The following is a 27,332-nucleotide window of genomic DNA, read 5'->3' as shown; positions in this document are numbered from 1 at the left end:
AAGGAATTCTAATCTATATCATGTTAATAGGTGTTACTGATGAAAGGATGCATGATCATATAAACCTGGGAGATGTTAACTAAAACTAAGACAGTTTTGAGTTTTTTAAATTGTCAGACATCTCAGGGCCCTTTATAGCAATATGCAATGAGACTTTCTAACAGGAATACAGTACAACATCTCCAAAACGTATTTGACCATGAAAGCCTTTCTTCCAGGCAGGATCAGTATTGAAAACATTTTCTAAGCTGTACTAATTTTCAAAAGCTAATTTTTCTTTTTGAGTCTATAAATTATACAAATGGATATTATAAATAGTAATTTACACTGTATCTCTATTAGCATATTCAGAATATTTTCATAGTGGTAAAAAAGAATAGAATTTTTATCTTCTTTAGGCATTCTTATCTTTGAGTATTTGTGGTATCATGGGGAAAATATTTTTAAATATTTTAATATTAATAAGATTATTAATATTTAATATATTTAAATAGTGTTGTTTGAGTATAGTGGACAATGTTACATTAGTTTCAGGTGTACAACATAGTGATTCAACTTCTCTATACGTTATGCTATGCTCCCCCCAAGTTTAGCTACCATCTGTCACCATATAATGCTATCACAATATCACTGACTATATTCCCCCTGCTGTGCCTTTTATTCCTGTGACTTACCCATTCCATAACAGGAAGCCTGTATCTCCTGCTGCCCCGCACCCATTTTGCCCATCCCCCACTGCCCTTCCCTATGGCAACCATCAATTTGTTCTCTGTACTTACAGGTCTGATTCTGCTTTTTGTTTGTTTTAAACTAATGCTTTAAAGCCGAAGTATATGAATATTTCTTTCTACTGCATTTTCAAATAAAATTAAGAACCAAACTCAAAGCAAACGCTATAATACCCTTTTTCAGTATAATGAAAGTATTACATTAATACAGAAGAACCCTGATATGTTAAGAAAAAAGCGTTCCTTCATCTAACCATGCACCAATTCACAGGCCATTTTGAATATTCTATCCTTAATAAATACTTATTTTTTCCCAACAACCAAAGGTTCAATATAGTCTTCCTCCACACCTTATAGGGGTTATCAACTTACAGAGTTAATTTTTATTCTATAGAATGTGTTTTGTTCTTTTGTTCAAAAATATTTATTAACTAGAAAGCTGTATTCTTCTGAGGTTCCCCACCAAACACCGGATGTCAGGGAAACATTCAGGAAGATGATTCAGCTCTTATAAGTGACCATACTTAAGACTGATGCACTGCAACATAATCAGCTTGAATAAGCTCAATTCTCTGGAATTTAAGGTAGGTAGAAACTGAGACTAAAAATGGAGTTTTCTCCTCTCTCTGGTTCTAAAATTAATTGTGCACCGTCCTACACTTACAATGAAGAAATAAATAGCATTTCACCCATTTGGTAAAGGAGGTAAACAAGAGTTCAACTTGTATAAATACGATTAAAACTATGTACTCTACTTGATACAAGTGAGAATTGTTAAAATACACCAAGAGTAAAAGATAAAATAGATATAACTAATAAATGTTTGATCCTTTAGGGAAACATTCCCCCCAAAGGGCTCTAGTATTTTAGCAAACTTCTATGCATAGGTTTTAAATGATTTAATTTTTCAAAATTCATTTTTGTGTACATTTAAACATCACAATACCAACTGAATAATGTACAGTTAGGTTTTAATGATCGCAATTCATCTTTTTTTCAATCATTTACTCCTTACTTGGGTCCCAAAATTCTATTTGAGTTATTGGAAGATTTAGCTAGTTGGAGCTGAAAACATTCAGATATAAATGCTGGTTTGACCCAAGAACAAGCTGTTCCTGACTCTTCAATTTGTCTCCTGCTGCTCCCTGACTTGCAAATGTGGGTATTTTGCATAAAGTCATTTATTATACTATGAGACACATTCCAGACATTCTTAAAGCATCTAATAGGTGAATATGCTGCTTTGCAAGACCCTCCATCCTGAGATTTATTTTTCTAGTTACGTATTTAATGATGATGATCTCTCTCCTGCTGTACCCACTTCACATTCTCTTCATACAAAGTTTGCCCTCCAAAGCAAAAAGTCCTGATAAAAGATTTTCATAGCCCTTCCATAACCTCCTAGGCAAAAAGGACCACAAACACATATCATCACAAATTTACAAAAGCACCATCTATTAGGGTCTCTTCAAACCAACTCTGTACACGTCATAGGTTAGATCAAGCATGACAAAGGAGTTTCATTTCTTGTGCCATTGCTAGCAAATCAGTGGTGGACCCTTGAAGGAAAGAGTGATGTTATTAGCAATGTTTGCAATGAGTATAGAAAAATAAAAAGGGGTAGATGATGTATTTCTCCTTCCACCACCATCCCTGAGTTTATGCTTACTTTCTTGATTATGCCCATTCCCAACACCATTTCCCCTAAAAGAGATATGCCAAATGAATGCAGATTTTTCTAACTGACTTGACACCCTGACAGAACTGCAGGTGCAATAATGCCAACTCCCTTGAAGAATTACCATAAACTTATCAAAGATAAATATAAAGGGTTTAGTATAAGCCAAGCTATAAACTATAGCACACAGTTTATACTCGATTGATGCTTTTTCATGTTCTTGACAGCACTCTCCACCTATAGGCTCAACCTAAGCAGGAAAGTTGATTTTCACTGTGTGTCGGTGAACAAAATAAGCCAGAGCTTCATAAGGAAGTATTCGATCATTTAAATGTCATAGAAACTGTTAACGATCCCCTTGGTAGTTGCAGAAGTTGTTACCTACTCCACATAAAATTGAAAGTTAAAATAAGTGGCTATAAACTCAAATCAGAAACACTGTGCATTTTCTACTTCTTATTTTGCACCTGCTTCCTAGGGGCACAGGGATAGGTGGTGGGTGTCTAGACTGAACATATCATTATTATTCAGAGAAGTTTTGCCTGTATCCTTTATTAAAAGGTAGTGGCCTTTTGTTTCCTTTTGCTTTTTTAAGGGATAGGCTGAGGTGTTTAGCAGTGGGCCCCTGCTCAGTGCTGGGGAAGGAGACTCTGTAATTCTGTGGTCAGTAACTTGCATGCTCTGTCACAGCACTTACGAGCTCTGTGACCCTGAAAAAATTACTCAACTTCTCTCTGCCTCAATATCCTAATTTGTAACAAACGGCAAAAAAAAATTCGCCCAAAGCATGATGCACATTGCCTGGTACATGGTAACTACTTAATAAATGTGAGTTATTGATATCGCTGATACAGAAATGCAAAGGGTGAGGAGAAAAAGAAAGAGGGGAGATGTGCGTGGCTTTGCTTCGTAAGTAATTTTACAAGGTGTCTGGAATCCTGTTTGTCTAGACCCAAGGGTTTGTGGACTTAAAGCTCAACAGGTCTGCCATTCTAGAGAAGAGTGGTGGGGACCCATTGTCGCAGAGCAGGGACAGGGTGTGGAAAGGGAAGTTCTCAATAATGAGGCTTAATTTGAATGATAGGAAAGCTTTTATCATTATTATGGATGGAAGGGGGAAATGAGATATTAGCATTTGCCCAAAGTTTAAAATGCCACTACAATTAACACATTAGCTCAGGGATTACAGAGTTGATGCTGGCTCTGCAAGGGAAATGACTCCCTCAGATTTCTAAAAATAAACAAGAGCCCCACAGAGCTCCACACGGCAATGCAGGGGTTACTTGGGCAGAACGGATAAATTCCTGAAACAAGAATTTCGGATAAACACAGCTTTTATAAAGCTACAGATCTCAGGCCCCTTTCTCCAAAAGTGGTGTTTGTGGGAAATCTCTAAAACAGTAGATGCAAGCCTCTAACTCTCTTGTACAGAGCCCATCTTAGAAAAACACAGGGGAAAAAGTCAATGCAAAAACACATTTTTGTCAAAGTCCTAGGAGAGTACACTAATCCTTAAAAAAAATAGCAAAGGGACATTTTTGAAAAATACAAATTACGGTTTAAAATATACTTTTAAATCATTCTTAGGACTTGCCTTTGGCAAAAGCAAAACCATTTGATTTGGGGTTAAAAGCTGAATCATCTGCCATCTAAGCCAAAAGGAGAGACCCCTGGACTTCCTTCGACAACCTAGGATTTATGGACACTTCATAAAATGGGCATTTCTAGCACCACGCCTATAAGAACCCAAAGCAGTCTGTAAACAGGATCTCCAAAATTATGGGAATCCAGGGAAAATCGTATGTAGCATATGTCCTCCTCCTCAAGAGGAAAATATATTTTATTTTTATTCTTTTGGGAGGATTTTTTTAAAGTGTTCAATTTGGGAAACAAAAGAGGAGCTGCACGCCAGGAAAAGGAAGACAAAACTAAATAATACTTTTTCTTTTTATGGTTTGCTTGGCTGTAAAAAAAAAGCAAAAAAAACCAAAAAAAACCATTTTAATCAACAGGTAGAATACTCAGGTAATAAGTAACTGCTATCAAAGTTCAAATTAGGGGCGCTTGGCTGGCTCTGTCTGTAGAACATGCAACTCTTGATCTCATGGTTCTGAGTTCGAGTCCCACATTGGGTATAGAGATTACTTAAAGATAAAATCTTTATTATTTTTTTTAAGTTTATTTATTTATTTTGAGAGAGACAGAGACAGCACAAGTAGGGGACGGGCAGAGAGAGGAGAGAGAATCCCAAACAGGCTCCGCACTGCCAGCACAGTGCCTGACACGAGGCTCAAACCCACGAAACCATGAGATCATGCATGCCCTGAGCCAAAATGGAGTCGGACGCTCAACTGACTCACCCACTCAGGCACCCCAAAAATAAAATCTTCAAATAAAAAAAAGTTAGGGGCACCTGAGTGGTTCAATCAGTTGAACATCTGACTCTTGATTTTGGCTCCCGTCATGATCCCAGGGTCGTGGGATCAAGCCCCTGGTTGGGCTCTTCAGTGAGCATGAAGCCTGCTTGGGATTCTCAGTCTCCCCTCTCTCTCTGCCCCTCCCCCACTCAGACTTTCTTTCTCTCTCAAAAATAAATAAATAAGTAAACTTAAAAGAAAAAAATGATTCTCTCTCCCTCTGCCCCCTCCCCTGCTCTCTCTCTCTAAAATAAAATTTAAAAAAAGTTAAAAACTAAAGTTTAACTTAAACATATATAGTTTAGAGTGAGTTGCATTTTAGACAATGCACTGCCAATATATCTTTTAAAAACACCGCAGCACTGGTGTAATATGATCAGAGATGTAGACAACTCATTAACACAGCAAGACAATTTTGAAAAGTGTATTCTGCTTTTTCAGCTACTAAAATTTCACAATTTTTTTTTTTTACTTCTTAACAGTTGACACCTTATACTAATTCAAGATTCAGAGAAGAAAAAAATCCATATTTGATACTCAGCCCTCCTATTAGACATCCTCAAAATGTACTTGCTTTTCCTTTACTAGATTAGATGAATGAATGTTTCCACCAAAATGCTTTAGGTATATTTTATAGCTCTTTTTAACACATAATCTATTATCTTATAGGAAAATACTCTAAATAACTTGGTATCAGAAAATCATACTTAAAATTGCTGTTTACATGAAAAATCAAATCTCATTTCTTGTTAGATCCAGCACTGTAGCTATTTAAAAAATAAAAATAAAAATAAAAATAAAAAGATTAAGTTTTCGTATAAAATTAGCTGTCCATCTGGTTCATTTACTCTGAAGGAACTGACCTACCTCAGACTTCCATATCTTTAGACCTTCATAAACTCCAGCAGAGGTTCAACTTGTAATTTTAGTGTGCTTTGGGATCAATACCCATTACGCTGGAGGTTAAGGAGCATGTCAGGGAAGAGATGAATTTTTGGATTGGATTTCAACAAATGGCAATCTACTTCATCTCTCCCTCTGCTCCCCAACGAAGAGCTTCGAACTTCTGTTGCAGGGGTTCACTAAGCATCACACGTAGCCGAATGACCGATTCTCTCAAGTCGTAAGTTCCTCCTTTTAGTTGGCCTAGACTTTGTCTAATGCCAGAGAGATAGGTGGGTGTGAGAAGAACCTGACATATAATCCGAATGTCTGTCTTCCTAGAAAAGAGACTCCTGAACTAGTAAGGCCTCCCTCTCTACCACACCTTCAAAGTGGACAACAATAAGTAAATAATCCTCTTTCTTTGCCCTTTTTTCTATCCACAATGGAAGAGTGGTGGAAATATCGTGGGGGGGGGGGGAGAGGGGAAAAATTAAAAGGGCAGAAAGCTATCACTTTGAGGGGTAAAACTGCTGGACAAGGAAGTAGCCTGAAGTTTCAGTTGGTGGCAACCAGCCTCCACAGCAGTCAATTTATCATCATATGAAGATGTTGGGGACTTAATCACACAGTACTGACATGCGTACAAACTCTAGGCACTAGACTCAACATAAAATTCACCCTCAGAAAATGATAATAATTGGGAGACCACGCATTTGAAATGCACCACTAAAAAGGGAGGGCAATCATTTGACGGCCAAAGCCACAATTGTGGACCTCGCCTCATGCCCACGGTCAGGTTAACGCCACATTTTATGATCCACTGAACCACTGGGTGAATGCGTGGAAAGCAAATGCATCCAAGAGCACTGGGTTATTTACACCAGCTAGATGCCTTTTTCACTGTTTTTAGCATCCGCATGGCCTGTCATGAAAGATGGAGAGCAAACACAACTTACTCAGGCTTGCTACATGAATGTTAGTGCTTTAGGAATGCTCTAAGGTCTGGCCAGGTTAGGCTCTGCAAAGGGTCCAGACCAGATCTGTTTCATCTTGCTGTCTTCCTCCCAAGAATTATCCTCTTTCTTACCCATCCCTTCGATCTAAGGAAGATTCAACTTAGTCAAGGGGAATGTGGTTGATAACCTCCAAGCAGCCTTTGCTTTTGAACAGGTTCCCACCTTCAGGTGTTTACTCAAAAAAGGTTGTCAAATAACTAGCTAAAGCAGAGCAATCAACCTGATCAGTCAGGCAGTTCTTGGACTAGGTCAAACCTTCAAAGAGGATTTAACAACAGTTCTAAAGAACTGAACCCAGGTCTTCCAGTGCAGAGAAGTAGGGATTGAGGTGAAAACTGCAAGGGAGGATACAAAACAACGTTTAGAATAAAAATCTTTTCACTGAAATATACAAATAAGGACAAGAACTGTCCATATGCTCATGGCAATTCTTCATTTCCTTTTGCAATGTAGATTCCTAGCAGAGTGTGAGGGAAATTGAACTACACCATCCCGGTTTTTCAAACTGAGAAAGTAAAATAATTGTTTCCCTAACCTTCAGATTCTACTTCTAAAAGCTAAACTTAAGTTTTTTTGTTTTAATGTTTATTTTTATTTTTGAGAGAGAAAGAAAGCGTGAGTGGGGAGGGGCAGATAGGTAAACAGAGTGTCTGAAGCGGGCTCTGTGCTGACAGCAGACAGCCTGATGTGGGACTTGAACCCATGAACCATGAGATCATGACCTGAGCTGACTGAGCCACCCAGGCACCCCTAAACTTAAGCTTTTAGAAACATACACCAAAAGAGGGTACAGGTAAACCTTATTAAAATTTTTTAATCGTATGTCCTGGTTTCTCACTTATGTCAATCTTCCTAAAGCTACTGTGATGATAAATATTTAAAGGACCAGTAAGAAAAGATAGCTCTAGGGGTGCCTGGGTGGCTCAGTTGGTTAAGCATCCAACTTCAACTTGGGTCATGATCCCATGGTTCATGGGTTCGAGGCCTGCGTCGGGCTTTGTGCTGACAGCAGAGCCTGGAACCTGCTTTAGATTCTGTCTCCCTCTCTCTCTCTCTCTCTCTCTCTCTCTCTCTGTCCCCCCTGAATCTCAAAAATAAGTAAACATTAAAAAAAACTGGGGAGGCAGCTGGGTGGCTCAGTCAGTTAAGCATCTGACTTCGACTCAGGTCATGACCTCATGGTCTGTGAGTTGGAGCCCTGTGAGCCCCGTGTCAGGCTCTGTGCTGCCAGCTCACAGCCTGGAGCCTGCTTCAGATTCGGCGTCTCCCTCTCTCTGCCCCTCCCCAGCTCGCGTTCTGTCTCTCTCTCTCTCTCTCAAAAATAAAAATAAACATTAAAAAAAATTTTTTTAAAAAGCTCCATTGATAAGCCCAGTTCATCAATGACGTGCGAAATCCTGTAACACTCACTAATTACTTCAGCAGTGTGCCTCAACTGTTACATTTAATATACTCTTCATCCTTAAAAATTTAACAGGTACCCAGCCTAACTGTTTTCCATGTGAGGAACTTCAAATAGAAAGAAAACTGGAAAAACTATTTTTAGTAACATAAAATGAGTCTAAGTGGAACTTCCCACCTCCCCTTGGTGTGTTTACTGATAACCACCTGACAGGGTGACAGTGATGCAATTCAGTTAGGGAAGGATGGGGGTAGAATGTGCTGTTTCCTTTTTCTAGTGCCAACTTGTTTTCAATGCTAACACAACCCTAGAGGTTACTACTCAAAGAAAACATAGACAACAGACGTGGTTATTATGGTGATAAAGGGAAAACTGAGAAACTGACCAATTGCCATCAGTTATTTTTACAGATTCCTTCTGAATCCCTGATATTCATGAGGAAATAGCATAAACAAGAGAATGTTATACTAATATATCCATATGGAATCTTTAATTATCTTTAATTTATCAGTAATTAGTTAAGTCTGGGATGCTTTGTTTCTCCTATTACTCATTTGTTGCTGTGCCATTTCACAATAACAGGAGAACCGGATCAATTCCTAGGAGGTTTATTCATGAAATCGCATTTTAAGGAATGAATGAATACCTGCTCCTCATATAAAAGAATCGAGGTATTTGCTTAATCTACGATGAGATGCAATATGTTAAATGCATGTATCCCGCACTTGGAAACAGATTTTTCTAGGAATTTAAAAGGCCCATACAATCCTACTTCATGGTTTAAAAAAAAAAAATGGTGAAGCAGTTAAAACACGATGGAATTTTGCAATCGTTTCTTTTTAGTTTTCAGTCCCGATTTTAGGAACCAGAGCACAAAGAAGTTAAATAATGCGTTTACAAAAAAACTACTTCCACCACAAAGTAAGTCCAACTGTAATTTAAAGAAAAAAGGTAGAGCGACTAGGCCGATCCAAGAGTAAATCACAGAGGTAATGACTGGAGAACTCCTTGACTCCAATAACTTTCAAATCCCCGTCGCACCCTCCATCAGCCCGCCGACCAAAGGATTCGTGGTCAAAGTGTCCAAAGTGAATATAACAGGGCCGAGCCACGAAGCTCAGACTACCGTTCTTCCTGGGAGGAGTAGTTCCCCGGAGGAGGAGAAAGATCTCCGCGGTTACACACCCCTCCCACCCTAACACTCCCACGAGGTACCTGCGGGTCACCTCCTTCCACAGCCGCAAGGCTCCGCCACCAGCGCCGGGAGAGCCTGCGGTCTCTCTCCCTTTTTTTTCTTTTTTTTTTTTTTTTTTTTTTTTTTTTTTTTAGCCTGGGGATGCCCAACGGGGCGCAGCCCACAGCCTGGGCACTGCCAACCAACTACCTTCATGGATGGATTGTAATTCCTTTCAAAGGGCAGATTCTTCGTCGTTCCCCCGCCCGCACCCGCCGGCCCAAACACCCTCCCCGTCCGATGCGCGTTCCTGACTTCGAGCCCGGGTCCGCGCGCGCGCACAACGCGAGCCTCGCCACCCTACGTCCCGCGGGGCCACGCGCGCGCGCACACACACACCTCGGCCGCTCCAAGGTGCAGTTCTAGAGCAGTTGACCTGCCTGCCTAGCGCCCAGGTGTTGCGATCCACGTGTGGAAGGTGCGAGAAACAGCCCACTCGGAGCAGGAGGCAACTAGGGAGAGGGGATGCTGGTTTCAGAGTTAGCCCCCTCTGAGTGGCTAAGAGGGTTCCCGGGAGAACACCAGGGCTTCCGAGGCTCCGCGCCGACGGCGGCACTCGGCACACAAGCCTGAGGCGCGCGGCCATGTCCTTGCGACCCCAGCCCGGCCGGGGCCGGGAACGCAGGGAGGAGAGGGTCCAGGCCCGGCGCGAGGGCCCGCGCAGCTCGGAACCCCGCCCCCCCAGGCCGGTGCACCGCCTCTCGGCGCAGAGCACTGAGGACACGCCCCGCCCCCTTCCCGTCCGGCCAATGGGCGCCCGGGCCGCGCACTGTGTGTCCCCGCCTCCGCCGGGGAAACTTGGAGCTGGAGAAAAGTTTGTACAGAGGCTGGAAGGGCGAGAGCGGAGCTCGGAACCCTGTAGCCAAGAGGAAGAAGATGAAAGGTCCCAGGTCAGAGCCTCAGGCCGAGTGGACCTCAAGCCGCCCCCAGGGCGCCGGAAGCAGCCTCAGTGGCAGCCGCCAGCCCCGATAGCCGCCGGTGCTGCCCTGGGCTTCCGAGGGGGGGCGACCTGACTCCGGGAGTGAGGCTCCGCGCCACCTGCGCGCGCGGCCCCCACATCTGACTGCTGTCCGCCCGGGGACGGCACCTGCGGGCTCCGAAAAGTTTGGTCCCGTCTTTGAAGGAACGAGGGAAAAAAGAAGCAGAAGAGGGAAGAAAGAAAGAAATCCAAGATCAGACTTCATTGACCCATCCCGCTACCCTTCTGGTTCTCCCAAGTTCTTTGAAAGCTGGCCATTCCGACCCCAGTTCCGGAAAATTGGCAGCCGCGGAGACCCGGCTCTGAGAAGGCAAAGACTTGGCAAGCTCCACACTGAGCTGGGCGAGACTTAGGGCAGGTTGGAGGCTTATCCTGGACATCTGAGTGTTGACCCCGGGGGCTTACGCGGCTGCCACCGCCGCGGCAACCACAGGTGAGATGAGGCTTTGAGGGCACCGGGCGGAGAGCGATGGGCGGGCGCTCCTCGAGCGGAGCCCGGGAGGAGCGAGCGCGCTTTCCAAATTGCCTTCCGTAACTTGTTTTCGGTGAGGATTTTATTGACTCAGAATCTGTCGGGAATAAGAGCGAACCACTCGCTTTTCCCTTGAGATAGGCCTTGTTCATCTTGGCAGTGGAGTGAGTTGGGCTGGAGGGGGCAGGGAGGAGGAGAGAATGGAAGTATCAACTAGCAAATATTAATGACAGCAGAGTGGGGGGCTGCTGGCAGGAGGTATCCTGAGCCTGGTGATTTCGGTAGCCGAAGTTGGTAGGTAAATGGCTACTCTCCACGACGCAGGCGGGATCCAGTTGTTGGTCTTGTCTCATCAGCATATTGTTGTCTCTTGGGAGCGGGTCTGACAAGTGGTAATTTCATCTCACCGCGCCTTTGTCTCTCCTACCATCCCCAGGCCCAGCTTCGAAGGCCAAGGCTGTGTACCGCGGACCACCACCATGTCCACCCCTGGGGTCAATGCGTCCGCCTCCTCTACCCCCGACCGTCCCAACAGCCCGGTGACCATCCCGGCGGTGATGTTCATCTTCGGGGTGGTGGGCAACCTGGTGGCCATTGTGGTGCTGTGCAAGTCGCGCAAGGAGCAGAAGGAGACGACCTTTTATACGTTGGTTTGCGGACTGGCCGTCACCGACCTGCTGGGCACGTTGCTGGTAAGCCCGGTGACCATCGCCACATACATGAAGGGCCAGTGGCCCGGAGGCGAAGCGCTCTGCGAGTACAGCACCTTCATCCTGCTCTTCTTCGGCCTGTCGGGCCTCAGCATCATCTGTGCCATGAGTATCGAGCGCTACCTGGCCATCAACCACGCCTACTTCTACAGCCACTACGTGGACAAGCGGCTGGCGGGCCTCACGCTCGTCGCGGTCTATGCGTCCAACGTGCTCTTCTGCGCGCTGCCCAACATGGGCCTGGGCAGCTCGCGGCTGCAGTACCCGGACACCTGGTGTTTCATCGACTGGACCACCAACGTGACGGCGCACGCCGCCTTCTCCTACATGTACGCGGGCTTCAGCTCCTTCCTCATTCTCGCCACGGTGCTCTGCAACGTGCTCGTGTGCGGCGCGCTGCTCCGCATGCACCGCCAGTTCATGCGCCGCACCTCGCTGGGCACCGAGCAGCACCACGCGGCGGGTCCCTTGGCGGTGCCCTGGGCCCCCTGCCGGGGCAACCCGGCCGCCGCCTCCCCCGCCCTGCCGCGCCTCAGCGACTTTCGCCGCCGCCGGAGTTTCCGCCGCATCGCGGGTGCCGAGATCCAGATGGTCATCTTACTCATCGCCACCTCCCTGGTGGTGCTCATCTGCTCCATCCCTCTCGTGGTGAGTGGCCGGGAACGGGGCCCTTCTGGGCCCTTTCCTCGCATGCACCTCCCTTCTCCGTCTAACGCTTCCTCCTTGCCCTCTCCTGCCTCGGCAGTGAACTTGTCCTCCAGCTCCAGCCTGGAATCTTGACCCTCGGCTACTCAGACCAGGCCCAACCTCCCCTTCGGCCGCATCCCTCAGGAGATGTAGTAGGTGATTTTCTCCTACATCCCCGAGTTGCTTTCTCCGAAAGCCTGGTTTCCTTTCTCTCCCGGGACAGCCCCTACCACTTGCTGCCTGACATTGGCCTTGAGCCTTCCGGGAACACCTGCCACTCCTTAAGATGTGGAGGGGAAACCGCTGTAGGGTGACTTAGCCCCGTCCTCCACAGTGAACCGCAGAAGCCCGAAACTTCGGGGGTGGTGATTTCTTTGTTCTCCCCGATTCCTTAGGGGCAGCGCGGGTTTGGTGCTTTGATTTTTTGTACGGATTTGTTTTTTGCTTTTGGTTTTGGTTTTGGTTTTTTTGCTTGCTTGTTTTGGTAGATTATGTAGAAGTTTAGAACTAGAGAGACTGGATGTCTTTTGATCTAATCTAATCACCGTCACTTTACATAGGGCTTGACTTGCTTAAAATAATCGAGCAGAACCACACTGTCAGGCGCGATTCCCTGCTCCTTCCCAGGCTGTGCCCTGGGAGAACATCTCGTTGCACATGTGGGTCACCATTCCTACCCGGGCATGGCCTAGCGTCAGGTTCCTTCATTCTTTCTTGGAACCAGGAAAGCCAGGTTTCTCAGGGGGGCCTATTAAGTTCAGACTGATGTACATGGATCACTGAATTTGAAATCTCAACAACCCTGAGAGGTACAGTGTCATTCTAAAGAAAGGAAGCTTTAGAGATGGTCATCTAATTATTGCCAAGCCCAAACCCTGCAGCTTGTGATGAACCTCAGACCCACCTGACTCCAAACCCTGTTCATATAATATTACATCACGTCTCACTCCTAGAACATTTCTAATTTTGGCCTTCGTACAGTGTGTGCATTTGAGTTTTGGCACACTTCACTTTCAGGACACCGCCTTCTTAAAATTGCCTTTGGATTAACTTTGTTATAAGCAGAAAGGTGGAAAACGTACCTAGTTCTCTACTTTGCCTGTCATTAAAACAGAGTGCACCAGAAACTGCTGGGTTCACACGCATAATACTTTATCTAGAGTTTCTACTGAAAGCAACAGGTTCTGAATTCTTTTGTCTCTCAAAACACTGCATTTCTGGAAATTCTAAACTACCAACTCAAAAAGAAATGACTTCTCTGTCTTATGCTGATTGGGAGCAAGAGAAAATAAATGTAATGAGCTATTATTCCTTTCTCTTATTAATACTGTCCAGGGATATTTAATATAAAAATATTATATCTCTGATAAAAGTGAGTGTAAATGGAAGGAACTTAGATGTGGCTGAGAGCCAGCTTACAGTAGCTTCTTGACAATTTCTATAAACAGAAATAAATATAATTGGCCAGAAGGGCCTTTAAACCATTCCAGGACCCAATATAACTTACCAAGTTAAGTCACACTTGAGCCACATAAATATATTTTACTGTCTGTAATGGCAACTCAATACAGTGAGATTTGGAAGAAACAAATCTGCTCCAGCTGGGACTCCCTTCTTTAGCTTCTGCCTTATGTTTTACAGAACAGTAAATGACAAAGTGAGTGGTTGTTATGTACAGAACATCCACTTTAAGGAGCTGAGGAATTAGAGCTAGAAGTTTAGCAACGTGCACATACTTTTCAAATATGAAGGTAAGGATATGGGCTGTTGATGACTGCATAGTCACAGATGAATTGTTTTCTTGGAGCATCTAGAGATGCATTAAAAACTTCATTCATTTCATGGGCAGAAGTGGTGGACCCGACCCCTATGGTACAGGGCCATTTAGCACAAAATGTTTGAAGTTATTTGAGAAGCTAGAGGCAAGAAATTATAGGACCTATATTTGTAGTTTGCAAAAGAGCTACATTTTAACTAACAACTACTATCCACTCTATTATATAAAGTCAGGAACGTGCAGTAGATACTAAGTAATTTTACTCTGAAAATTGGAACTGGCTCAACTAAGAAGTAATCACATAGTGATGTACTCACATGCCTTTGAGTAATAAAGAATAACAGTAATAAAGAGTAACAGTAGCTTCAGTTTTTAGCCTTTAGTTCTGGCTACTAATCTCTTAACTTCAGATTCAGTTTAATTGTAAATTAATGATAAGCAATGAGGTCATTATACTACTCACCCACCCACAGTTTGGCTGTTACTGAAAGAGTTAAAAGGGGAATTTACCCATAACTGTCATCTTCCTTGGCTTCCTTTCGCAACTTTCATGTATTTTCATGTTTCTCATATTGAGATTGTAATTTAAGTTTAAAGCTTCTGAACTCTGACATTTGAAGCAGTCGGACCTATCTTCAGTTCCAAGGAAACTATTGAAGCACCATTTTTACTTACATCAAATCAAGTTGGTGGCTAATCCTACTTGAGGAAAACCAAATCCTTCAAAACACTTAAAATGCTTTGGAAAGGCTAATAGAGCAAATATAGTTTACTTGGAATTTCAAAAAGCCTGACATAGTATATGAGGTTAACAGTCACTTGAAAGGCAAATTTTGTCTCTTGGACACTAGGGAAGAAAAAAAAAAAAAAAAACTACAGTGTCTCTTACAGGGCAGTTGATATTGAGTTTCATAGAAAAAGTAAATTTTAATTTGTTTTCCAAAACCTATGTCTCACAAATAGAGCTTGGAATGGAAATTGAGAAAGCTTAGGGAATTAATCGTGGATATAAGAAACTGGGCTAGACTTGAGAAACTTTCTCAAATGAGTCATAATCAACAAATAGAGAAGGTGTAAGTACATTTGACAAGGAACATTACATGACAAGATTTGGTGGTTCCTGTCATTTTGTCTATTCTATTTAAAACCAGTCTCTGTTTTTTTTTAAACCCAGAAAAAGCTGAAGAAATGAAAGAGTCTATGCTTAAAATAAATAAAAGGGACTGAATTCTTCAGAAACATGCAAGCAAGACAGGTTTCTAAGGTCCCATGTTACATGCTATAGCTGTATCAACATCTGGTGCCCAATTTTTGCAGTTACTAACGTTAAGATAACAATTAAAATCAAATCTTTTGCCGCAGGACTAAACAGCTAGACTGTAAGATTTTTGGAAAGGCATTTTCCCCCATGCATAGGCAAGCCGAGGCATATTAATAGCTTACTTGTTTCTTTCATTTTCTTTCTTCTTAGTCTGAAGTAACAAGTATTCATCTCTGTTAGGGGTAGAATGGCCAATTTGATTCGTCTTCTGCCTTGGACAGGTAAAACAGATGGTTAGGAAAATAGCTTCCTGTGAGTGTTTATTTGACTGTTTACTAATAAACCAGTTGTCTTGATAAAGCCTTCACCAGCATTTGATCAAGGAAGATTTATTATAGCAGAGGAAGCTGTAAATAGTTACACTTTTGTTTACTGTAGGCAAACTGAAGTAGAGTCACAGAACAACTGATGGGATTTCAGATGAGTACAAATCACATTTAAAGGTGTAAGAGTAATGCCATAAATTTGAGTGCCATTACAGCAGAACCTGAAGGATTTGATTAGTTTTTCAAATAAATTTGGCTAAGTTAAAAATGGCAGTTCCTGGGGTGCCTGGGTGACTCGGTCTGTTAAGCCTTGGACTCTTGATTTCTGCCCAGATCATGAACCCAGGGACGTGGGATCAATCCCTGCGTGGGGGCTCCATGCTGAGCATGGACTCTCTCTCTGCCCCTCCTCTGCGTGAGTGTTCTCTCCTCTCTCTCTCTCTCTCTCTTTCTCTCTCTAAAAATATTAGCAGTTCCTAAAAGCAGTGTTTTAGTCGTAACCATGGAATTGGTAGAACCTTGAAGACTGCAGAGTAGCACATAAAAGGGATTCCCACGTACAGCATCTCATCTGAGTCTTGAAAGCTCTAGGAAGAACCCAGGGCTGGCCAGTATTTTCATTCTGCTCCTCAGTTTTCTCACCTGCAGTTGAGGAATTTATATCCTTCTGCAACTTGCTGGGGGGAGTCCCAGTCTAACAGACTGTCACCATACTTGGCTGACCTGTCAAGCCTTGGTTTTATGGAACATCTACTAACAAGATTTTTTTCTCCCCAGAGATGAAGTGATTCTTGTAATCTCCTATTAGAATATTGAAAATTAGAGTTAAAAAAAAACCTTCATAAATAAATGTTCAATGTAGAGACTGACCTGTAGTGATTAAATAATTTGCCTATAGTAAATGGTGACCCAGAAGGAGGGAAAACTCTCTTACATCACCACACTCAAGAACTCTTCCCACTATCCTTTACTTAAAGATTTTTTTTTGTCACTAAAAAAAAGGGGGTAAAATTTCTAGTAACAGCTGTGTCAATTTTGGATTCTTCACAGGGCAGTTAGATAACCGAGCACACACAGATAATTCCTTTTATGTTCTTGGAACAGAACACATAGCACACACAAATTCAGCTGTAGGACCGTGTCGTTTATTGGAAAACATTTGTACTTTGACAGTCAATTACTAAATCGGTCTTATCAAAATTTCAACATTCTTTTTCAATTAGACATTCCCTGCCAACAGGTTTTTCTCACATAGGAAGTAAATGTCTTTTGACACCAAAGCTACCTCTGAGCTGTGGTTTTGGAATTATTCACACATTCCACACTAGCCGAAATACCATGTATGGGTTACCAAAAAAGCAAGGGCAGCAGATATTTATGTTACGTGCTAGGCATTGAATGAAGCACTCATAATTTGTACATTAATTAGGAGGAGCAGAGCCAGGATTTGAAGAGAGGTTTGTTTCATTCCAAAGCTTCTGCATGGACCTCTACAACATACAGCCTCCCTTACAGCTCTCCTGTCATCACACCTTTTGAATTTATCATCTCCAAGTTCTGTTCCAATGCTCCCGAATCCTAATTTGTAGTCATCCTCTCAAGAAGCTTAGAATATTGTAACATATGCCAATATTCTAAGCTCCTTGATTCACTTTTAAAATTGCAAGAGAGTATATATGTTGTTTGTGTTGAATGAACTTTTTAAGCTTTTTCCCCTGACACAGAGATTCTGTTTTATCAGCAGCACACTCTTCCAACACTGAAAACTGCCTGAACATGTGTATTTCTGAAGCATATAAGGACAGGAATTCCAGAAAAGTGCTTTCACCACCCACCCCACGTGACATTGGAGTACTGCTGTGGATATTCCCATATTCATTTGGACTTTCCCCTGCTATGGGGAGAGCAAACCAAGTAGCCTTTCAAGTGAGGCAGAGACAGGGGCGCCTGGGTGGCTCATTCGGTTAAGCGTCCCACTTTGGCTCAGGTCATGATTTCATGGTTTGCGAGCTTGAGCCCCATGTGGGGTTTTGTGCAGACAGCTCAGAGATTGGAGCCTGCTTCAGATTCTGTGTCTCCCCCTCTCTCTGTCCCTCCCATGCTCATGCTCTGTCTCTCAACAATAAATAAATGTTAAAAAAAAAATTAAGTGAGGCAGAGATCGCTAAACTTTTTCAAACATTACAGAGTACATGGAGATTTTGTTCATTTTGTCTTTTTCTCTGCCCCAGGGCAGTCTCCAATGCGAACATGCTATGAAGGAAAACTAATGTGTCTTCATTTTTTTTTAATAATTTGAGAATGTTTTTATCTGAAGTTTTAAATGTTGCTTTTCATTCTCCTCTTTATTGCTATCTTGTGAGCTCCCCTTTGCTGAAATGACATTAAATAACCAGGCTCAGTGGCTTGTATTAATTGTAAGCCTGTCCCCCCTCCATGGAACTCTAAAATAGGGCTTCCTTCATTCCCTTGGATGCTAGTCAAAATCACTTAAAACTGTGGAGGAAGTGAGACACGGAGTGATGTGATCTTTCCTTGCTTCTCATCACCTTTGATTATGAAATCTCATTAATTTTTTTTACAACAGTCTAGCTTTTCTGAAAGGTCACAAAAATTTTAAAATAAAATGCTAAGTCCTAATACATTCCAGTAAATAGATACAAATTTCATTCCTTTTATATCCATTTCAACTGTTCAAAAATGTTCCTCCTTTCAGTACTAACCGTGTTTCCTTTGAGGTGGGAGAGGCAACCAGCAACAAGAGATTTCAATGTTAAAAATCTCAAAAATGCAAAGTCCAGACTTTACCAAGATTCTGTTCTGAAAGAGGGTCTTAGAGATGGCTAAGCAAACCGCTTCTTAGGGAGAACCCCCAAAAACTTCCAGGTGGAGCAACACCGCCACCTAGGGGCTATAAGTCTCCAGTCCTCACAGACCCTGTCTCAGTTTTGTTTTTTTTTTCTAAAGACTATGCACAGGGAAGGCCTGATACTAACACATTTTAGTCCAATGTTTCTTTTACTCTTAGGAACATAGTATGCGATGTGAGTAAAATACAGACCTCATACGTTTTACCAATGATTCCATTGTCAGGAAATCTTAAGCAGAAAGCCAGCCAACCTGGTAGAACAGAAAAAGGGACATGGAAGTCACCAGAAGACCAGAATGAGCCACCAACAAGGTGGCTTGATAAGTTCCTCAAAACCTTCAGGTCTCAGTAACATTTCATCTGAGAAAAGGCCTGTAGACCTGAGGGTATCTCTCAGTGCCCAAATACAGCTATGACAAGAAGAAACCAAAGTGCTTTGTGTCACTAGTTTTTAGAAAATGGAAAATCAATCATGCTTTGTCTTGATAATATCATTTATCCAAGCACAGTTTCTAAAGGTATTTTAAGTCATCATATACTTCTGTTTATTCTAGTTCAGTTTTTATTTAGCTGTCTGCCAGAGATCAAGGTATTAATTTCATGCTAGTTAGAGCCATTTGACCATTTTATTTTATTCTGTGAGATTTACAGGACAATAACCTGATTCAAAACATTTAGGGCCAGATGTGTTTTAGAATTCAGAATTCCTTGGCTTTTAGAATTTTAGTAATAGGTAATATTACATATTAATCATATGTAATATTCCCATCAAAATGGGGACAATACCTCCAAAGCAAAACCCAGGAATACTTATACTAAGTAGAATAAACGAACTATAAATAGCCTCACAGTCTAGTTCGGTTCCAGTTTTACTGCCGAAATAAGTTTAGGTCAGGTTTTGCAATCAAAAACAAAACAAAACAAATGAATAACAACAAAGGAACAGCAACTGAAAACCAATAATTTCTTAACAAGGGACTATAGACCTGTATAGATCACAGTCTGAATTCCAGCTAAGGAAGAAATAGAAATACAGCTACATCTCACTAATCTAGGCTCATCTAGAGATGTTTCTCATGAATTGAGTTTTACAGATGAATGCACTTATTTCCTTAAACATTTTAAACTTATTTTATCAAATTGTTATAAATCTTTCTAAACTATCCCTTCTTTCATGGTGATTCATAGACCATGAATATTAATTATTATACTGTATAATAAAGTAGCAGTATCCTCGAGTCTTGTTAAAGTTAGAGATATTTGCCCCTAAATGGCTCCAGCTCTGCTTTTGTGGGTTCTTTCTCCTTTTTATGGTTTTTGTGCATCCTCCTTGGCTGAGACTTGCCTCTTCTCCCTTACGAAAATAATTACTAAAGGCAAGTAATAATTATTAAGTAATTACTAAAGATAGAGATCATGTACCTTTTTTTAAGTTTATTTATTTATTTTGAGAGAGCAGGAGCACAAGCAGGGGAGGGGCAGAGAGACAGAATCCCAAGCAGGCTCCGTGCTGTCACTGCAGAGCCTGATGCAGAGTTCCAACTCATGAACCATAAGATCTTGACCTGAGCTGAAACCAAGAGTTGACGATTAACCGACTGAACCACCCAGGCACCCCAAGACAGAGATCACTTTTAAAGCCCCTTTTTATATGAGGTGAGTTTTTTACATACAAGATCCTATTGGAGGGGTGTCTGAGTGGCTCAGTCCGTTGAGCGTCCAACTCTTTCGGCTCAGGTCATGGTCTCACTGTCCTGAGACTCAGCCCCAAGTTGGGCTCTGTGCTGGGTATGGAGCCTGCTTAAGATTCTCTCTCTTCATCTCCCTCTGCCCCTGCCCTGTTCTGTCTCTCAAAAAGAAAAAACAAAAACAAAAACAAAAACAAAAATACACCTCCTAGTGGAATTAGAAGATTTAGACAATAATAACAGTAATACTCCAAGAATAAATATAAGAGTGTACATTTAGCAAGTGCTTTCTCCTCTAAGGAAGAAAATATAGTCTTCCTTGAGTTTGCATAAATTCATACTCTCTTCATTGAATCATTTGAAATTCCCAGAAGTCACTTACAATGACTTTACACAGGGAATGACCTCTATTTGAAATGTTATGTCCTTCCTTCTAAATTTAGTAAATTCCCACTCACCCATCAAAAACTCCCTGCAAGATTCCTCTTCTGCAGGAGGCATCCACTGATGCCCTCCCCTCCAGAACTGGATTAGTTGTGCCACCATATACACCTCTCCCATTTCATTTAATCACCCTGCAGTCAGAGTTGATCTTCCTTCCTATGTTCTGTGCTGTAGATTACTCTCTGTCTTCAAGAAGTTTGTGGTATTCAGTGGTGCCTGCGTGGCTCAGTCAGTTAAGCCTCCGACTTCAGCTCGGGTCATGATCTTGTGGTTTGTGGGTTCGAGCCCCACATCGTGATCTGTGCTGACAGCTCAGAGCTTGGAGCCTGCTTCCGATTCTGTCTCTGTCTCTGTCTCTCTCAAAAATAAAATGAAAACATTTTAAAAAATTCGTGGTATTCTAAATGCAGCTTTTTTGGCCAGACTTATCACAATGCCTAATACACAGTAAGTACTTACTATTAAATGATTAAATGCATGAAAAAATGAAAGTAATTATAGGAAGAGCAAAATTTTTGAACCGCCAAAAATAAGACCCCAAAATAGCAAACAGGTTGTTAGGGTCTCCTTCTGTTTACTTCATTTATGCCTGCCCATCCCATGGTGGGCTGGCAGATGTGCCCTTTGCCTCAAATAGCTCAAAGAGCAGTAGAATGAATTGTCTTCCCCACTGGTCTGTGCAGAGTGTGCTTTCAGCACTTGGCTCTTTACTGGCTCTAATGCTCTATAGACACAAAGGAGGGATTGATTCTGACTGGAGTTTCAGGATGGATTCACCAAGTGGCAGTCATTGAGCCAAAATACAGTTTGCAAGCAGCAGGGGGCCACTGAATGTTTAGGGATTGAGCAGCACAATCAGATCTACTTTCTAGAAGCAATCCTCTCGTGGCAGTTTGGAGGCTGGATTGGAGAGGACAGAAACTACAGGTGGGAAAGCTACTTTGGTGGCTGATGCAATAATCCAGGTGAGGAATGCAGTGAAAGGGCAAAGATTGGAAGAGGTTTTTAAAGGAAGAGTCATTAACACTAGATGATTCTTATAACTGGGGAACAGACTCTATAGAAAAAATAGAAACTATTCACTGGTCATTCTGGATGACAGGAAATTCAGACATTGGTTTAAAAGTTCCCAGTATATTCTTACTGGACTCTATAATTAAAGGGATCTCTGGGCTTTTCTGTGATGATTGGTTAGTTGACTTAAAAAATGAATTTCATTTAAATATATATAAAAAAAAGCAACTGGAATAAGGGAAATCAGTGGCTATCTGGGGGGAAAAAGATACCTCATTAGAATCACAAAAACTTAAAAGCACTCACAAAAATGAAGTTAATAAAATGTTTCCCAAAGAAACTTTATGCTTCTGTCGCCTGTACATACATTGCATTTTTGTATACCATCTTTGATCTAAGGAAGATATTCATAGGATAGTTACAAAAATTTTAAAGTTACAGTAACTCAAAACAAACGTAATTGCACAATCGCTGGTTTTCCTGAGGCTTATCATGTAAGTTGCTCTTTCTTGGCAGTTATTAACAGAAAATAAGGCAGCTAGCTAATGTTACTAGGTTAGACATTGCGGGTAAATATTTCCCTAGTTGATTAATGGTGAAATCTAAACGTGGGCGTCTCATTTATGCAGGTACGGGTGTTCATCAACCAGTTATATCAGCCACGTTTGGTGCCAGAAATCAGCAAAAACCCAGATTTGCAGGCCATCCGAATTGCTGCTGTGAACCCCATCCTGGACCCCTGGATATATATCCTTCTGCGGAAGACCGTGCTCAGCAAAGCAATCGAGAAGATTAAATGCCTCTTCTGCCGCATCGGCGGGTCCCGCAGAGACCGTTCCGGACAGCACTGCTCAGACAGCAGGAGGACATCTTCCGCCATGTCTGCTCACTCTCGCTCCTTCCTCTCGCGAGAGCTGAAGGAGATCAGCAGCACATCTCAGACCCTCCTTTACATGCCCGACCTCAGTGAAAACGGTCTCGGAGGCAGGAATCTGCTTCCGGGTGTACCCGGCATGGGCCTGGCCCAAACAGACACCACCTCACTGAGGACTTTGCGAATATCGGAGACTTCGGACTCCTCCCAGGGGCAGGATTCAGAGAGTGTTTTACTGGTGGACGAGGTCAGTGGGAGTAGCAGGTCTGGCCCTGCCCCAAAGGGGAACTCTCTGCAAGTCACATTTCCCAATGAAACGCTGAACTTATCAGAAAAATGTATATAGTAGCTACAGAAAGAAACACAGCACTAGTTCTGGAAGAACATAAAAATCCTGTGCAATAGACACATAAATGAAGTGTTTAGCTGTGCTCAGAAGGGCTGTTCGGGCCCTTCAACTCACATTAAAGAACATTTGGGCTTTTTAGCACTTTTCAAGCAATCAAGGTGATTCTTACAGGACCCGATGTCTGAAGCACATTGGTTGTCACTTCACTAGGACACAGGATTTCTATCACCACTTGATGGCTGGCAAGATCTACCCTCAGTTTTTCTACTTGATAGGAGGATGGCATACGTTTTGCTATTTTCATAACACCCAGAGCTTTATACCCGGCGTACAGCAGAAGGCCAGGTACAGAAGGGCTCTAAATAAACTATGAGGACTATCTTATGACTTAAGTGTTTCACTAAAGCATGAAATGTGAATTTTATTGTTGTAAATATGATTTAAGGTATTTAAAGTATTTTCTTCTCTGTGAGAAGGTTTATTGTTAATACAAGGTATAATGAAATTATGGTAATTCCTCTCTCCCCAGTATAACCAGCTCAAGTTGCAGAAGTTATGTATTTTTTTCATAAACAAGTTCAGGCCAAGGTGTTGAAAATCACAGTGAGACTCAGAGCTATTTAAAAAAGATACAAATTTTTAAAAGAAAGAGTTTAGGATTATAAAAGGAATCAAGCAAAATGCTATTTTAAGACATGAATATTAGCCCAAAATGTTAGTTCTTTCCAAGCTATGTATAATAATACATGGTGAAAATTTTTAGTGATGCTACATGTATTTATCCAGAAAATGGTGATTTCAGGAGAGGCTAACCTGTTGGTAAATATTTTCTATTTTTGTCCCCTCTGATACTTTTTAAAATATAAAATTTTTAAAGTCTCACTAAATAACCCATAATTGAAGTGTATAATATAAAAGAAGTCCAAGCAACTTGTTTCCCTCTTAAAGTGTTCATAGTTTTACTTTCCTAAGGAATGATCTAGAATATCCTTTAAAATTTAAGAGGAAGGCAGATTGTACCATGAAGGCCTTTATTTTGAGATGTGGAAGGATCACAAATTTTGTGAGTTCAACAACATAAGGGGTATAGAAGTTGGACACATGAGGGTGCCCTTCTAGTGGTTTTGTGAATTACCCAGTGATGCTGTACACATTTGAAGGACCTTTCTCAAGGAAATACTAAGCATGTTTTGTTGCTTAAAAGTGTTTTTGTGAATCGCTTGGTTATAACCAAATTCTGAGCCTGATAGTGATGTGGTTTTGAGAAGCGGTTGTACCAACTGAAATTATTTTGGAGATTATAATAAATAAATACACTCAGTCTGAGTTCCATATCATCAGTTTTGGAAATTGTTTGTTTCGGGTCATCGTCTATATCCTTTTAAATTGGAATAAATTGTTTTATTTGAAGTAATGTCAAATTTAGAAAAAAAAGTTGCAACAGTGCAAAGCCTTGGATCCACTTACTGGAGAATGATCCTTAGAAACTAAGATCTGGGTGTAAGGTGTACTCATGGAGAGTTTGTGGTGGAGAGTGTGGCAGAGACAGTCTTATGCCTAACTTGCTGCGTGTGAAGAACCCACATATTTATTACAAAAAAATTAACATAAGCTTATGGCCCTTCCTACTTGTAAATTCTCTGAATCAGGGCTTCTCAAACTTTATCATGCATCAGAACATCTGGAGAGCTCATGAGAATGGTTTCTGATTTAGTAGGTCTGGGGTGTGTATACATTTCTGAAAGAAAACTCCCCGGTGATTCTCGTGGTGCCCTTGGAGTAGAAGTAATACCCAGGAGTGTGGTTGTGATTTGCTATTTGCAAGTTAAAAAAATATTTTTGGATGATGTCAGAAAAATAGGACTGTCATCTTCACAGACCTGAAGGCACAGTGATTCTCAGCTGAGGTCAGAATAGCTTAGAAAAGGAGGATCTGGCTCAAGCCTGAGATGTTCTATTTCACCATGCTAACCACAACTAAGAAAACAATGATTTCAGAAATATTTTACCTGTGAAAGAGGCTTTCATTTTTCTCCCATGTATGTGGACAATGAGACAACCCCCAGATTTGTATACAAATGAAATATATTTATTACTATATATATATGTATATATATATATATGTTTATATATCACCTGTGTTTAGGGAGGAAAAACAAAAGCCTCATTCACAAATTAGCATTACTAATAATATTTAGAGCATAATCTCACTCATTCTTCACTTCAGGTTCACAACCCAGAATACTGATTCTAGCTTATTCTTTTTTAATTCAAATACGATTCACAGATTATGAAGCTTGCCCCATATTTTATTATGTTCACAGAATGCAGCCATCACTGCTGATTCCAGAACATATATATCATCCCAAAAAGAAACCCATCTACAGTTACTCCCCATTCGCCTCTTTCCTTAGCACCTGGCTGTATTTCCACGGATTCTCCGATTCTGGACATAAATGGAATCATACAATATATGGCCTTTACTATCAGGCTTTTTTCACTTAGCGTAATATTTTCAAGGTCCATCCATGTTGTAGCATGAATCAGTACTTCATTTCCTTTTTCTGGCTGAATAATATTTCTGTATTACTGATAGCAGCATCTGTATACAAGGTTTTATGTGAACATATGTTTTCAATTCTCTATATACCTGGGAATAACATTGCTGGGTCATATGTTAACTGTATGTTTAATTTTTTGAGGAACTGCCACACTGTTTCCCAAGTAGCTGTACCATTTTACATTCCCACCACCAATGTACAAGGGTTTGGATTTCTCCATATCCTCTTCCATACTCATTATTGTCTTTTTCAGTTATAGCCATCCTAATGAATATGAAGCGGTACCTCACAGTTTTGATTTGCATATTCCTAATGATTAATGATGTTGAGAATCTTTGCATATACTTATGGGCCATTTGTAGATCTTCTTCAGAGAAATGTCTATTCAAATCCTTTGTGCATTTTTAAATGGGGTTATATGTCCGTATTAGTTTGTTAGGGTTGCCATAACAAAATACCACACAGACTGCATGGCTTTAAACAGACATTTTTCTCACAGTTCTGGGGGCTAGGGGTCCAAGATCAAGGTGCTGGCAGGCTTGGCTTATCCTTGCCTTGCAGAGGGCCATCTTATTGTTATGCTGTCACATGGCCTCTCTGTACACATGCTTCCCTGATATCTCTTCTTATAAGGACACAACTCATATTGGATTAGGGTCCACCCTTATGACCTTGTTTAACCTGAATTATCTCTTTAAAGGCCCTACCTCCAAATACAGTTACATAGGTTGGGGGGAGGGTGGCAAGGAGGGTAGGACTTCATCAATGAATTCAAGGAGATACAATTCAGTCCATGACAGTGTCTTTTGTTTGTTGAGCCTGGCTTATTAAAAGAACAACCAAAGGGGTGCCAGGTGGCTCAGTTGGATAAGCGTCTGACTTCGGCTCAGGGCATGATCTTGCAGTTTGTGTGTTCGAGCCCTGCGTCAGACTCTTGTGCTGACAGCTCACAGTCTGGATCCTGCTTGGGATTCTCTCTCTCTCTCTCTCTCTCTCTCTCTGCCCCTCTCCTGCTTGTACTCTCTCTCTCTCTCTCTCAAAAATAAATAAACATTAAAAAAAAAAAAAGAAAATTAAAGAAAAAAAAAGAGAACCAAGGAAGAAAAACCAGCATTATTCATCATTTGTTCTACATCTATTTATAAAACTTACCAGCTATGTTTTATGAAGACGGTTTCTTGTGGGAAACCTGTTCCTGATCATTAAGAGCTTCAAACTTTCTATGCAAGAAAGTTCTGATAGTCTAACTGGCTGGTATTATTAAATTCTACCTGGCCCCAATGGGTCATAGCTGACAAATAATTTTAACTCCACCTCATAATCTTTAAGACAATCTAGCCAACCAGGTCACGTGTATTAGGAAAGACTATGAGATTCATACAGCTATTAAAATGGCACTTTGATGAGAAGACATGGAATACATAAGGACAAAAGTCCTTTCCCAAAGTACGCTCACCCTCTCCATGAGTTTCTTTCTTATTGGGGTCATACACACAAAGGTCCATGGGAAAACCAAGACATAGTACTATTTACTGTTAGCTATGCCTTTGGCCTTAAACCTTAAGACAGAAATAGCTGCATTATTTCTGTAATAATACAGAATTTCTGTAATAATGTAATAGTAAACTCCAACCATCCCCTACTTTCCCAAAGTTTGCATTACATCACTCCCCTTTTACAAAAGGTCTACGTTTCACCAACCAAAAAACTCTGAAGAAGATTTTTGCTTTTACCAAAAAAGGTGAAAAGCAAAAATAGCATTCAATGTTGGCTTTGGATCGAGCCATTCCAGAAGCAGCACAGCCCTGAGCAGCAACAGAGGCCCCGCCACGCTCCTGCCCCAGAACTACACTCAGCATCTCAGCATCAAGCTGCCAGAGCTTGAACTGTGTCTGTGAGTATCTGTGCTTTATCTGGATTTATTTTGTGCATTTTTTTTTTTTTTTTTTGGCAAAATGTGT

The 27,332-nt window shown here is 41.6% G+C and overlaps 1 protein-coding gene across 1 annotated transcript; it reads left to right on the top strand.

The window, feature by feature from the left end:
* Positions 1–11,266: 11,266 nt before the first annotated feature.
* Positions 11,267–24,147, top strand: PTGER4 (prostaglandin E receptor 4). The gene is made up of 2 exons (XM_030330728.1): positions 11,267–12,169; positions 22,217–24,147. The coding sequence occupies exons 1-2, from the start codon at positions 11,291–11,293 to the stop codon at positions 22,805–22,807; spliced, it is 1,470 nt and encodes a 489-aa protein (XP_030186588.1). The 5' UTR covers positions 11,267–11,290; the 3' UTR covers positions 22,808–24,147.
* The last annotated feature ends 3,185 nt before the right edge of the window (positions 24,148–27,332 follow it).

The sequence above is a fragment of the Lynx canadensis genome, chromosome A1 (assembly GCF_007474595.2).
Source record: "Lynx canadensis isolate LIC74 chromosome A1, mLynCan4.pri.v2, whole genome shotgun sequence".
NCBI classification, from domain to species: Eukaryota; Metazoa; Chordata; class Mammalia; order Carnivora; family Felidae; genus Lynx; species Lynx canadensis.
The sequence above is the reverse complement of the archived record's forward strand: the minus strand, read 5'-3'. Positions and strand labels throughout refer to the sequence as shown.